Source organism: Argentina anserina, chromosome 3 (genome assembly GCF_933775445.1).
Source record: "Argentina anserina chromosome 3, drPotAnse1.1, whole genome shotgun sequence".
Lineage (NCBI taxonomy): Eukaryota > Viridiplantae > Streptophyta > Magnoliopsida > Rosales > Rosaceae > Argentina > Argentina anserina.
The window spans coordinates 19027755-19041088 of record NC_065874.1 but is presented as its reverse complement, the minus strand read 5'-3'; the positions used below and the strand labels follow the sequence as shown (position 1 = coordinate 19041088).

Here is a 13334-nt window from a genome sequence, read left to right as displayed (position 1 = left end):
GTCCACTACTTTAACAACGACGGCATCCGAACCGTTGATTCAAACTCCCATCCGCCGTCGGATTTCTGCATTCCCCCTTCCTCCCTCAAATTCAAAAACACTCCAAGACTTCTCCCAACCCTCACACATTCTGCGCAGATTTGCATCCGAAATGTCTTTCATCTCAGAAACGGCGAGCGCCCTCAAGAGCCGGTTCGGGTTCCACAACCACTCTTCCGACCCGGTCCGGAGCACTCCGGCCCCGGAGCTTCTCATATCCGCCGCCAAAGGGAGTTTCTCGGTTCGCCGCATCGCCGGCTGGGAAGACGACGGCGACGACGATGGAAACGTAGTCAGCGCCTCTACGACGTCCTCCAGTCAGAGCTTCGAGTTCAACGAAGACCCGTCCTTCTGGAAAGATCACAACGTTCAGGTAGATTTAGATTTGAATGAAATTTTGAAATCGCTTTTGTGTTTTTTCTTTCAGATGCGGATTTAAATTGGTGCTAGGAATGTTAAGAGGCTTCAGTTTTTGAAGTTTCCGAGTCGGATTTGTATATGATTTCATGTTGATTTTTGAGCTTTCTGTTTTCAAATTTTCGAGTCGGATTCGTATGTGATTTGTTGTTGATTTTGAGTTGAATTTGTATGTGATTTGATTTTGATTTTGATTTTGAGTTTTCAGTTTTCTGAAATTTTCGAGCCGGATTTGTATGTGCTTTAATGTTGATTTTTGGGTTTTCTAGGGGTTAGGGTTTTCATTTTTCAATTAGAGTGGAAGAAGTGGAATTGTCATGTTTTGATATTGGATATATATGCCGGTGTGCTTAATGTGTTGTTTATTTTTGGTGAAAATATGGTCAGGTTATTATTCGAGTTCGGCCACTTAATAGCAATGAGATATCTGTGCAAGGCCATGACAAATGCATTCGTCAAGAGAGCTCTCAGACGATTACTTGGACCGGGCATCCAGAGTCCCGGTTTACGTTTGACATTGTTGCAGATGAGAATGTTACTCAGGTAAACTTTTGTTATTAGGCTGTGTGGTTTTTTTTGTTGACTTTGATTGTATTGGGAGCTAGGGCCTCACTTGAGCATTGGACTGTGTATATACAGGAGCAATTATTCAAAGTGGCAGGATTGCCGATGGTGGACAACTGCATGATAGGCTACAACAGTTGCATGTTTGCTTATGGCCAAGTGAGTTTAGCGTAACATCCTGCTAGTTTTCTCCATGTGCAATTGTTTCACTTGATTTTTCTGGTGGTTGCTCTCCCATGACTTGATAATTTCTGTGCAGACTGGAAGTGGTAAGACCCACACAATGCTTGGAGATATTGAAGGAGGCACGCGAAGACACAGTGTCAACTGTGGGATGACACCTAGAGTATTTGAGTACTTGTTTTCTAGAATTCAAAAGGTGTGTATCTTAGTACAGTGTGAAATTTTTTAATGTACCTGGAAGAATTTATTGTATGTCCACTAAACTATGAAATGTCAAGAGATCATGAAGATGGTCTTGAAGATGGAAGGTTCATAATTATATTAGAACTAATGATATAAATAACTCACTCTTTCTGTAGGTAGTGGGATGGAAGGTTCATAATTGTACTTGAGAGGCATTTTTTTTCACCTGTGATACCTAATGTTTTTCCAAATCCTGATTCAACTGAATTTATTGAATTTCTATGGAAAATCATATGCCAATATGTGTGTGGGGTGGGACAAATGGAGATTTAGCTTATTAGTTCCTTGACTTCCTTTGTTACCACTGATATTGATATCAGCTTTAAACTTAACAATCAAATTAAATTTTTTCTTAATGCCAAGTAATCAAATCATAGGATCTGCATAACTCAGAAAAAAAAAATACAGTCAGGCATTAATCAGACATAGTCCCAAGTGTTATTTGGCTACATGATTACTTTTGCACCATATAATTCTATTCAAGTTCACTGTGATGACATAGATTATTATCATTGCTTAGTATTTTAAACAAGCTCTTAATGCAAGCTTATGGGTTAAATGTGATGTTACAGGAAAAAGAGGCTGGCAAAGATGAAAAGCTAAAGTTCATATGTAAATGCTCATTTTTAGAAATATACAATGAACATATTCTAGATCTTTTGGACCCATTGTCAAACAACTTGCAGGTATGAGTCGCTTACTCTTAAGTTATGTTTTATGCAAAAGGTTTTCTGCTTGTCTGAGTACATACATACCAGGACTAATTTGAATCTTTTTCTATTTTCTATCAAGAACCATATACTTAAATCTTTTGCCATTATACTAAAGGAACATTACAATCTTCTTATACAGTTTCTCATTGTTGCATTTTTTTATCCCTTGTCATTAATATCTTGAATATATTGCAGATAAGAGAAGACATAAAGAAAGGGGTTTACGTGGAAAATCTCAAGGAGGTTGAAGTTACCAGTGCTCGAGATGTCATCCAACAACTTATTCAAGTATATAACACCTCCCTTGTGCTCCTTAGCATTTAAATATCTTTCCTAGCTACTCATTAGTTATGCCTTAATCTCAGCCTTGTATGCATGTTTGTGTCTGGGTGTAATTACTACTGAAGTAAGGTCAAACAGAAGTATATACAAGGTTTTGTGTGCTTACTGTTAATTCTGAAGTTGTTAGAAACCTCCTATAGTTTTTATCACAGCTTTATGCACTCCTTTATCCTTTATTGGATTAATTCTAAGCTAAAGGTCAGCACTAAATTGTATACAATGCTTTGTCTAAGGATCAAGTAAGGAGGCTGTCTAACAGTTTTCCAAGCAATCAGTAATTTAGTGGTTTGAGGTGACCATACTCTGAAAAGTTTGTTTTGGAATCTGTGAAAAGTTCTTTTTACTCCTGCATACTTTGATTAGTTTTTTTTCTTGAGTATAAAACTTTTAGAATTTTCTATAGTAAACTAATGAGTTCACATCTCCCACCAAACAATCTTTATATTTCAGGGTGCTGCCAACAGAAAGGTAGCTGCTACTAATATGAATCGCGCCAGTAGTAGGTCACATAGTGTGTTTACGTGCATCATTGAAAGTAACGTAAGTTTTTTCTTTTCTTTGTTGTCATTTCTGTAAATTTTTTGACAGATCTTGTATTTATTTGTTCTTACTTTTTTGTGTGATATTTCATACTGAAATTCTACATGATGGGTTTGTTATTAGAGAGAATGCCAAGGAGTAACACACCATCGGTTTGCTCGGCTTAATCTTGTTGACTTAGCAGGATCTGAAAGGTAAAGTGTTTGAAAGAAGTGCCTGTGAATTTTCTATTTTTATTTAAGTACTTATGGCGAAATGGGTAGGTTGAAATATGAAGGAATATAAGCATGGTGTTCTTTACTTTTATTCCATCTGCGTGTTTAAGAATAGATGGTAAAAAGCAAGGGGGAAATGAGCTGAAATGTTGGTAAAATTTGGGCGCCTCCCATAACTTGTGTTAATAAGTTAGTTTCCATTTATTTCGTTGCACTTTTTGGGATAAATCTATACTATGTCTTTCAATTTTTATGATATTTACCAAGTACCCAGACCTAGGAAATGTTTCATATATCTCTTTTTGGCAGGCAGAAGAGTTCTGGTGCTGAAGGTGAACGGCTCAAGGAAGCTACCAATATCAACAAGTCTCTTTCAACATTGGGGTATACTTCTTACTAATTCTCTTTTGTTGTTTTTTTTTTCACGGTTAGAATAGTTTCCTGAACTAGTTTCTTTCATATATTTTCTTTTTCCTTGCTCGACAAGTGATAGATAAACTAATTTAAATGATTGTTATATTTGCAGACTTGTGATTATGAATCTAGTAAATATGTCCAATGGGAAGTCACTCCATGTTCCATACCGGGACTCAAAGCTAACATTTTTGCTTCAGGTAGAGTGTGCTATTTCATAAACTTGAGTTAGTTATATAGATGCATAATGATACATACAATAAGTCAGTCAGTGTCCTACATAATACGAACTGGACGTTAGAGAAACTGTTGTTTGATAAGTTCAGGTACGCTATCACTACGGATTTGATCCCTTGTAAGGTTTGTCGCTTGTAAGCCTTTTCGTTTAAGTTATATGAATTTTTATTATTTGTTCCCAAACGATTTTTTTTATCAGTTTAAAAGTAGTTACCATCTATTTCTAAATGTTTGCACTTATGCTCATGCTACAAAAATCAAACTTCTAGTTTCAATTTCAAAGTATTTAGTCAATTTATTGTAATAAGTATGAACTAATTAGAATATCAAGTCACATATGCTGTCATGATTTGTGTAATTTCAAAATTTAAATTTGATTCCTTTTCAGGATTCTCTCGGTGGGAATGCCAAGACAATTATTATTGCAAATATTAGTCCTTCTAGCTGGTTAGTAAACCTCATTTCCTTTACATTTCGGAGCCAAGACATATAAGCTTGCTTTTATTTTGGACTGCAGTCCCTAAAGTACATTAGGCTTTAGTCTATCTTGTTTTATTTTATTTCCTCAACACTGAATATTGTTGTCTCTGGAAATATAGTAAATGGGACTTTAGTTCTGTACATTGTCCTGTATGATTATGTAAATTTTTTCGTGTTTTGTTTTGTGTGTGCAGTTGTTCATTGGAGACATTGAGTACTTTGAAATTTGCACAGCGTGCTAAATTCATCAAGAACAATGTACGTTATTTTTATTTTTTTTCCACTCGTAAATTACTGTTGAACAAAATATATGGCTTTGTCATAAAAAAAAGGTTGGCATCAACTTTTGGTAGTAACTATGCTCTACAAGTTTTCTCATTCCTTCCCTTTTGTTATAAGTTTCTCTTGCCTGAGTTGATATGGGACAGCAGTATGACTGATATCAATGATTGTCTGATCTTCAGGCAATTGTCAACGAGGATGCATCTGGAGATGTTATTGCCTTGAGAGTGCAAATTCATCAGCTCAAGGTTGTAATCTTATCTGTGTGTGTGGGGGGGTAGATCCTCATTGCCGTTATATTTTGACATATGGAAGAATGATTATCAACCTTTTTGCTTGAATTAAGATTATGCACTAATTTACTCCTTAGAGCATCTCCAAAGATACTTATTATCTTTCATTTAAACCTCAAAGAAAACGGTACAGAGTTAACTTTCATCATCTAACCATGCTCATAGTTTAGGGAGCCACATTTTTTTTTTAAGAAAAAAATAAACTCAATAGTTGAACAAGAAAAGAAAATGAGAGAAATTGGTATCGTTCAAACAGATCAATGAGTTTCTCGGAGCCACTGGCTTACTACATATAGGAGCTTCATTATTGGGACTCCACTGTGAGATGTATTGTAATGGTAAATTTGATATATTTAACTTGATAAATATCTTACTAGATATCATCAGCTACTGATCAACATAGAATAACTTCAATGGTACTCAAATTAGTGTTATAGTTTAATATGAAGGTGTATTTTCTACTTGGTGGTTTTTCATTGTTGCTGATAAGGAAACGAATTAGTTGCCAAGAACTCAAGAGTATATTGCAGCATCAGTTTTTAGTGAATTAATAATGAGTTTTATATTCAGATTTAGACTACTGTATTTTCTAATGAAGTTTTTCCACCACTTTCTGACTCAGACCAGTGTTTATACTGTTAAATTTCTCATGATTCACATTCTATCTTAAGCATATCATCATAATCGTTTTCAGAAAGAAGTATCCCGCCTACGAGGCCTTGTGGGTGGAGGAATTGAAAATCAGGACAATGAAACGTTAGCTGTAAGCTTTCCAGGGTCTCCAGGATCTTTTAAGTGGGACGAACATGGATCTTTTAGTCCACTTGCTGCTGGTAAAAGATCTCAGGTATGATTTTTTAGTACAGCAGAGCTTGAAGAATATGTCTCTGTGAACATTGGTTACTAACCAAGTTTTGTACATTTTACTTTCCAGAAAAAGGACTATGAAGTTGCCCTTGTTGGAGCTTTCAGGAGGGAAAAGGACAAAGACAATGCACTGAAGGCGTTGGCTTTTGAATGTCAGGCAGCTATTCAGCTAGTATGTGTTAAGATATTTTACCATAATCAAACAGTGGCTTAAATATGTCCTACTTTCGGAGATATGCATATGCTGCAGAATTTCTGCAGAATTTCATGGATGATCTCTCTATTCATCAAGATCCTTAGTTCCATGTATATTACATAGTTCTGATATGAGCTTTAGACCTGCCATTATTTGCTTGAGTGTTTGTTTGATCTGTAGACATTTGATATCGATTTTAGCTTTATTTAACTATTGCAAGATTTGAAACTACTCATCAATAATTCCTTGTATTTTGGTTTAGGCCAAACAAAGAGAAGATGAAATACAGGGCCTGAAGATGAGGCTTCGATTTCGAGAGGCTGGCATAAAAAGGTTGGAAATGGTTGCCAGTGGAAAGATATCTGCTGAGACACACTTGCTGACGGAAAAGGATGAACATCTGAAGGAAATAGAAGTACTGCGTTCTCAGGTTGATAGAAGCCAAGAAGTGACTAGATTTGCTATGGAGAATTTGCGGCTAAAAGAAGAAATCAGAAGGTATGTAGCTGTTGTTAATTCACTCTAGGCTTTCTTCTCTCTCTTTCTCTTCTGTTATATATTTTATTTATAATTTTTTTTTCCTTCTTAACAGAAGATCTAGTATTGTCAAAAGGTTCGAGGACCTAATAATGTTCTTTATGCTTTTATTCTGAACAAATATCTTCAAGAAATTTATACATTTTCTTGATTTATCTGCAAAAGACCAACGGTTTTCAGAATACCCATTGTTTTTAAGAAGTTTCGTCTCTTAATTGAAACTTCCCTCAGTGTTTAAGAAGTTCTAAGATTCTTTAGTTATTGGGACCACAGGTTGAAGTCATTTTATGAGGAAGGTGAGCGGGAGATAATGTCTGAACAAATAAAGGTGCTACAGAACAAGGTGAGGCACTTCCTTTATAAAAAAGCCTGAACTTAAAAAGTTAAAAACTTCCATATTTCTGTGAATCTCAATTTGCATGCCGCTATAACATGCAGTTGCTAGAAGCTCTCGATTGGAAACTCATGCATGAATCAGAGCTCTCCACGATTCAGGTATTTCATGCATTTAAAAAAAAATTAAATGAGTTATCTAAGAGAATTTTTTGTTAACTCAATCGTTTGTGAAATTGTTTATACAATAGAATACAAATCCAGATGTGCCGATGGAAACTCAGCATGATGGTGATGATAATTTTCTGAACACGAAACAGGTGATATTCAGGTTCACTATATGTTTACCAACATAGTATGTTCACATGTTTCATTACGTTAGTCATTGCCAGAATACTGTTTCAACTAGAACATAAGTAGTGTCCATGTTTTTTTTTCCTTTCTTGAGTTTATATTTAATTTTTTTATTTCTTTATTCATTTACTGTTTAGTATAGTTTTAATCAATTTTTTACTGTACATAATTTACACAGGATAAAGCATTACACTGGCAAGCTTCAATCAATGAGGAAAATGAATTTCTTCGTGTGCAGGTAAATATTTAAATCTCTTCCTTCTCAGTTGAACTTCCTTTTTGCTTGATAGAAAAGGGTCTGATTAAATCTTTACTTGTTAATGCAGGCCATTCAAAACCAATCAGAAATTGATAACCTTCATAGACAGCTTGAAGTCTGTCTTATAGAGAAAGAGAATTTAGAAAGGTAATCCTATGGTTTTAAATCTATCCTCATAGAAATCTCGACATTCTTAAGTTATGATGGCTCAATACATAAGCTAATTTTCAGTAGCTTCTTAGTAAGGTTGGTTATTTTCTTATCTATTAAACGTCTCACAATAGTGCAAACATTTTTGCTTCACTTCTTCTTATGAATGTTCTTTTTCCTAAGATGTGATGACATGGGGTTTTTGATATATAATTAGTGACCTTATATTACTTACCTATGTAGGACTGTCAACGATTTGATGACAAGACTTGAAGAAGAGACATGTAGAGCTCTGAAAGATAGCACAAATCAAGATGAGCTTCCTTCCTTGTCATCCGATGTGCCTGTCATGAATGGTAGTGATCAAGTGGAGCTTAAGGCAATGGTTGATGCAATTTCTACTGCAAGCCAGAGAGAGGCCGAGGCTCATGAGACAGCGATAACACTTTCTAAAGAGAATGATGAACTGCGAAAGAAGCTAAAGGTTTTGATTGAAGATAATAACAAGCTTATTGATTTATTTGAAGGGGCCACTTCAGAGAATAGCTATAGAAATTTTAACAAGTCTCAATGCACTCATGATGGCACTGAAACTCATAGTAATACTGGTTTTGTTGAACTTGCTAAAGAAACAGAGGTTGAGAAATTGAAGCATCAGCTTGATGAAATGCATGAAGAAAATGAAAGACTTTTGGGTTTGTACGAAAGTGCCATGAAGGAGAAGGATGAACTCAAAAGAGCGCTTTCCTGTGGACAGAAAAGAGTTGCAGATAACGATATTGATACTAATGAGAAGCTTGTTGAAATTGATGGAGGGAAACAAACAAGTACACCTCCTATGAATGTTGAGGTGAGGAACTTTATCAGTGAAGGTGGAATTCCTGGTTCTGATGGAGAAGTAAATACTCTGTTTGAGAAACCTACATGGCAAGGAACACTATCAATTCAGGAATATGGTTTGTTTGCAGAAGATGGACATCATGCATCTGATGAAGTGAAAATGTGTACTGAAGAAGAAAGCGGTGGATCAAGGGTTGTTGTTCATGATACTGAAATTATTTCAGGAGATGAGGTTGATGTGGGAATTAAGTCTGACATGGAGACGGTGACACCATATTTTACTACTCCCGAGAACATTAAAGCAACAACCTGTACTGAAAGATTCATTCTGCATGATGCTGTAGTGGATGTCGGAAATGATGTCGCTGCTGCTACTCAGTCTGACATGGAAATGGACACATCAAATTTCACTACTGTCAATAATACTGAAGTAGAGGTTGATATAGGAGGAACTCAGTCTGACATGGAGCTGGACACACCTGGCCTTACTACAGCAAAGCTTTCAGAGGATCTAAATTTGGTCAGAAAGAAACTGGAAAGAGCAGACGAACAACTTATAGATTCTTCCAAAACTGTAGCCGCATTTTCTTCCATCGAGAAAGTAATACTAGAGGTTGGTACACTCTCGAAAGAACTTGATTTAAAGGAAGATGAAATTCAGTTCAAGCAACAGCAATTGGAATCCTATAAGCTTGTCGCTTTGAAAACAAAAGAAAAAAGGACTGTGACTGACAAAAAGTTGTCTGCTCTCAAATACTCCATGTCCAACTTTTCTTCATCAGTATTTTACTTTGAGCAACGAGAGGCTCGGGCAAGAGCGAAGGTAACTGCTTCATCAAATTATCTGGGCCAAAAGAAAGGGGAACTCAGCTGCCTACAAGCAGAGATGGATGAAATATCGGCTGCAAAGACAAGAATGCAAGAATCTGAAGTTGAAGTAAAGAACATCCTGTCATGCTTGAAGTCAAAACTGGAGGAAGAAAATGAAAAGCAACAGACTGATCAGGTTCTCTTTGCGATAGATAATGTGGAACGGACAGATACCTCACAGAAAAACTGGCAGTTGAGAGGTAAAGCTACAGAGTTGCTGAAGTCTGAGGAAGAGAAAACCAAGCTGCAAACTGAGATGAAGCTCCATCGAGAAAAACTTGTTGCTTTAAGAAAGGATGTTGAGGAGCTGAACAGGAAATTTGAAAAGGCAGAAAGTAAGATGCTGGCTGTTCAAGTGGAGATGCAGAGAGCTTTGAGGTCCGTGGAAGAGACAGAACTTCACCTCCATGGTGTAACCAAGGAGAAGGAGATGCTGTTAGAAGTAAGAGATAATGGAAAGAGTGAAATCGAAGGTATGATACTCGAGTACCAGCAGCATTGGTTTGAATCAGATTTGAAGGAAGGAGAGGTGGAGATTTTGGAGGAAGAGTTGCACATTGAGCTAAAGAAGATGGTCCAGCTTCGTTTATCAAGGGCTTCAGCGGCTGAGAAGGCATCTCAATTCTTAGACAAAAGATCTGATTCATGTTTCTTATCAGAGAAGATTGAGGAAGAGCTACTAAGTGTAAGGGAATATGTTCTAGAGGCCAAGTCATTGCTTGGGGAGGAATATTTAACCGTCAGTTGAAACCCTTGTCAACTGTCACCCCAATTTACTGTATTTCCACAAGAGAGGAAGCTTGGCTTCGTCACTTATTTCTCCAATTCTATGTTGGTGGCCTCTCTTTTTTATAACATTGTGGCTAAATGTTGGAGGTTAACACTACACGGGCACATTTTGCGCTCCTTCCGTTATTAACAGACATGTTATGAAAAAATGTGAATTGTAATAACCTGAATTTTCATTCTTAATTCATGTAATTTTTCGGAAATTATTTGAATGTTGGTATGTGAACATTCTTATTCTACAACTTTAATATAGTCCTTGTTCAATGTACAATTGGTTTGAGAGCCAAAAGTTTGGAAAATGATTAGGTTGTCAAGACTCAAGAGTTGATTTTTGACTCGTCACTCTTTTCTTGAAACATTTTTCACGAAAGTTGTAGAGCTCGTCAATACGAGTTAGTATTAGTCTTAAACTCGATTATAAAATATCGAGTATACGCAAGAAATATGAGCTAACATACTCAAATCGTAGTCTAATACTTATAAAAAGAAATTTTCTATCTCTGAAAGTATGAACATTAGTATCATTGGTTTCTAAAGAGAAATATTTGAAAAACAATTAAATTAATTCTAAGTTAATATAACCTTAGAGTACTAAGTAGTAAATATTAAATTTTAGGATATTACAGTCTACCCACTTTAAAAGAAAATCCGTCCTCGAAATTTACGTACCTTGTTCCATTTGTTCTATGAACAAATGCAGGTGTTTTTTTTTCTCATTTTTTATTCAAACTCCCATGAAGCCTCATTTTCATCATGTCGATTCCATTATATCTTCACCATTGGAATTTTCTTAGTACGGAGTTTTCTTACTTCCTTGCCTAATATGCAAACAAGTGCTTCGTGATATGTGAAATCCTCCGCGAGTTCTACGGTCCTATAGTTTATGATATGGGAATTGTCTGGCTTGTATTCCCGTAACATAGATACATGGAAAACGTTATGCACGTTGGACAAATGTTTTTGTTTCCTCCTGAAAAGAGAATGAGAGAAAAAGAAAAAGGTGCAACCGAGAGAGAATTAATGAAGTTTTAAAGATTATGCTACAAATGTGAAATTACTATATTTCCCTTGCATAAACTTTAATCTAATTTCAAAGCTTAACTTTGGTTGCTAACAACTCTTACATACGATAACCGTTTTAAGCGTACCACGTGTCTACAAACTCGTATCGACGAGCTCTACAACTTCGGTAAAGGAAGTTTTCACAAATAACATAAGAATTAAAAGTAAACTTTTTGAGTCTCTACACTTAGAACGACTTTCGATATGAGTAAATGATAAAGATAAAACTATGAGGAATTGAACAAGGTGGGCCGTGTCACTTTATTTTAGATTCCCTCAAGGAGAGCACTTGTCACTAATATCTCCTTAATCTTAAGAGTTAAGACTTGAACCTTCACTCCTCATTTAGATATCTTTTACGAAAAATCAAAAATTAGTCAATTGGGGAACTACTTTTCTAGTCTTCTTTCTGATATCCCTCGAGGTGATTAATTAATCAAAAACTCATATCCGAGAGTCCGAGACATCTAAGAGTCGAGATCAATTTTTTAATTGAAAATTTTCATATATTTTTCTAAATATCAAAGATATTTTATGTTATCAGAGAAATATCAAAGATATTTTATATTATCAGAGAAATATCGCAGATACGAGAAAAAATAAGATATTTACCCTTAATATCACATATACCCTTAAGAAATTTGATTTGTTTGGTTTTAATTTGGGTGGAATCTCAATATCGTGACCTTATGACATGCTATAGTTTGTTATTAAGGATGAAAGGAATGATTGAAAGAGGGCACCAAACTCCTTGGGTTAGTTAGTGAGTTTTGGGTTAAGTTAAATTACTTTTAGTCTCTATTGTTACTAAGTGAAGGCTATGTCACATAGGTGATTGACAAGACAAGTGAGTGAGCCTCACTTGGTGTAGTAGAAGACACATCAGGAGTAAGAGGTGAGTAAACCTCACATGATTTTAATGGTAATGTCTTGTTGATTTTATGAAAATGTTTATAAAATAAATAATTGTTACTATATGAACTTGATCGTCTACGGTTCATGGGTAAATAAAATAGTTTTGTCATTGAATGTGTTTATATGTGAATGTGGAGGAAGTAAAGAAAATGTACCTTCCGGTATATTGTATAGTTGAAATATGGTTGTTTGTTATTATGACGGAAGAGACCGAAAAGGAAGAAAACATACATTCTGGTAAATTGGTTTATTGGCATAAATTGTTCATATTGTGTTGTTGTGAGAGACACTTGGTTTTTTTTGGTACAATATTATCATGGGATGAATTGATTATATTTTTTGTGTTGTTTTAACATATGAGTCTTGTTAAAATATTTTTTCAACTTTGGACTTGGGCAACAGTTGTGACAGGAGGAAAATAAATCAGGAACCAAGCCTTTGGCCGGGTGATTGGTTACTATCAGTTAGTGCTCTAGTCTGTCTGCCGTTGCTCGACATGAGGATCTTGTGAGGTTACCTGGGTCTCATGAGTGCACATGTTTGTAAAAGAGAGTTATTTGTTATTTGTTCATTTGCATTGTTGAGATAGATTTCTAATTTCACATATGAATTTGATATGACACTTGTTGAAAAGTTAAATTGTGAAATTGTATAATTGTTTGGTTTATTCACGGCTGTACACGCTTATCGGGTTTGTGTTTACAATCCCGGTGCATCAATTGATGGTGTAGGGTATAGACCTGCATGTGAGTATTAGCAGGCTTGTGGAGTTGTTCGTTGGGAGGAATTGCTAAGTAGATCCTTTTGTTTTGGTGAGGAATGAGTGAATTTTACATTAAGAGTTTTTCACAACAATGAAATTGAATTTGTATCATTCAAAATTTTCGGGTTATAACATGAATATCCATAAATCACAGTGGATTTCACCATATAGGGAAGTAGGATACAATACTTAGTAATTCTCAATCACAATCGGTTATGTGGTTATAGATAGTCAATTTCATGGTAAACTAATGCTATGGAACAACTAGCCAAGCAGTTGAGAATGTTGATCAAAAATCAAGTTAAGATTATCACTATTTACCTTATCGATTCACCAAAGATCAACAATGTGATCAAGTTGTTGGTTTCAAAGAACATGGAAATATTGATAGTTTGGAGGAGAAGAAAAACATTTTGATAGAACTATTGAGATCATCT

The 13334-nt window shown here is 35.5% G+C and overlaps 1 protein-coding gene across 1 annotated transcript; it reads left to right on the top strand.

Annotated features, from left to right (window-relative positions):
* Positions 1 to 141: 141 nt before the first annotated feature.
* Positions 142 to 10419, top strand: LOC126788959 (kinesin-like protein KIN-12E). Its single transcript, XM_050514993.1, has 22 exons — positions 142 to 412; positions 844 to 999; positions 1096 to 1179; positions 1280 to 1399; positions 2019 to 2132; positions 2355 to 2447; positions 2952 to 3041; positions 3165 to 3235; positions 3566 to 3640; positions 3783 to 3870; positions 4296 to 4354; positions 4582 to 4645; positions 4852 to 4917; positions 5657 to 5809; positions 5897 to 6001; positions 6288 to 6523; positions 6836 to 6905; positions 7001 to 7057; positions 7147 to 7215; positions 7428 to 7487; positions 7576 to 7655; positions 7902 to 10419. Exons 1-22 carry the CDS (start codon positions 152 to 154, stop codon positions 10114 to 10116), a joined length of 4386 nt encoding a protein of 1461 aa, XP_050370950.1. The 5' UTR covers positions 142 to 151; the 3' UTR covers positions 10117 to 10419.
* The last annotated feature ends 2915 nt before the right edge of the window (positions 10420 to 13334 follow it).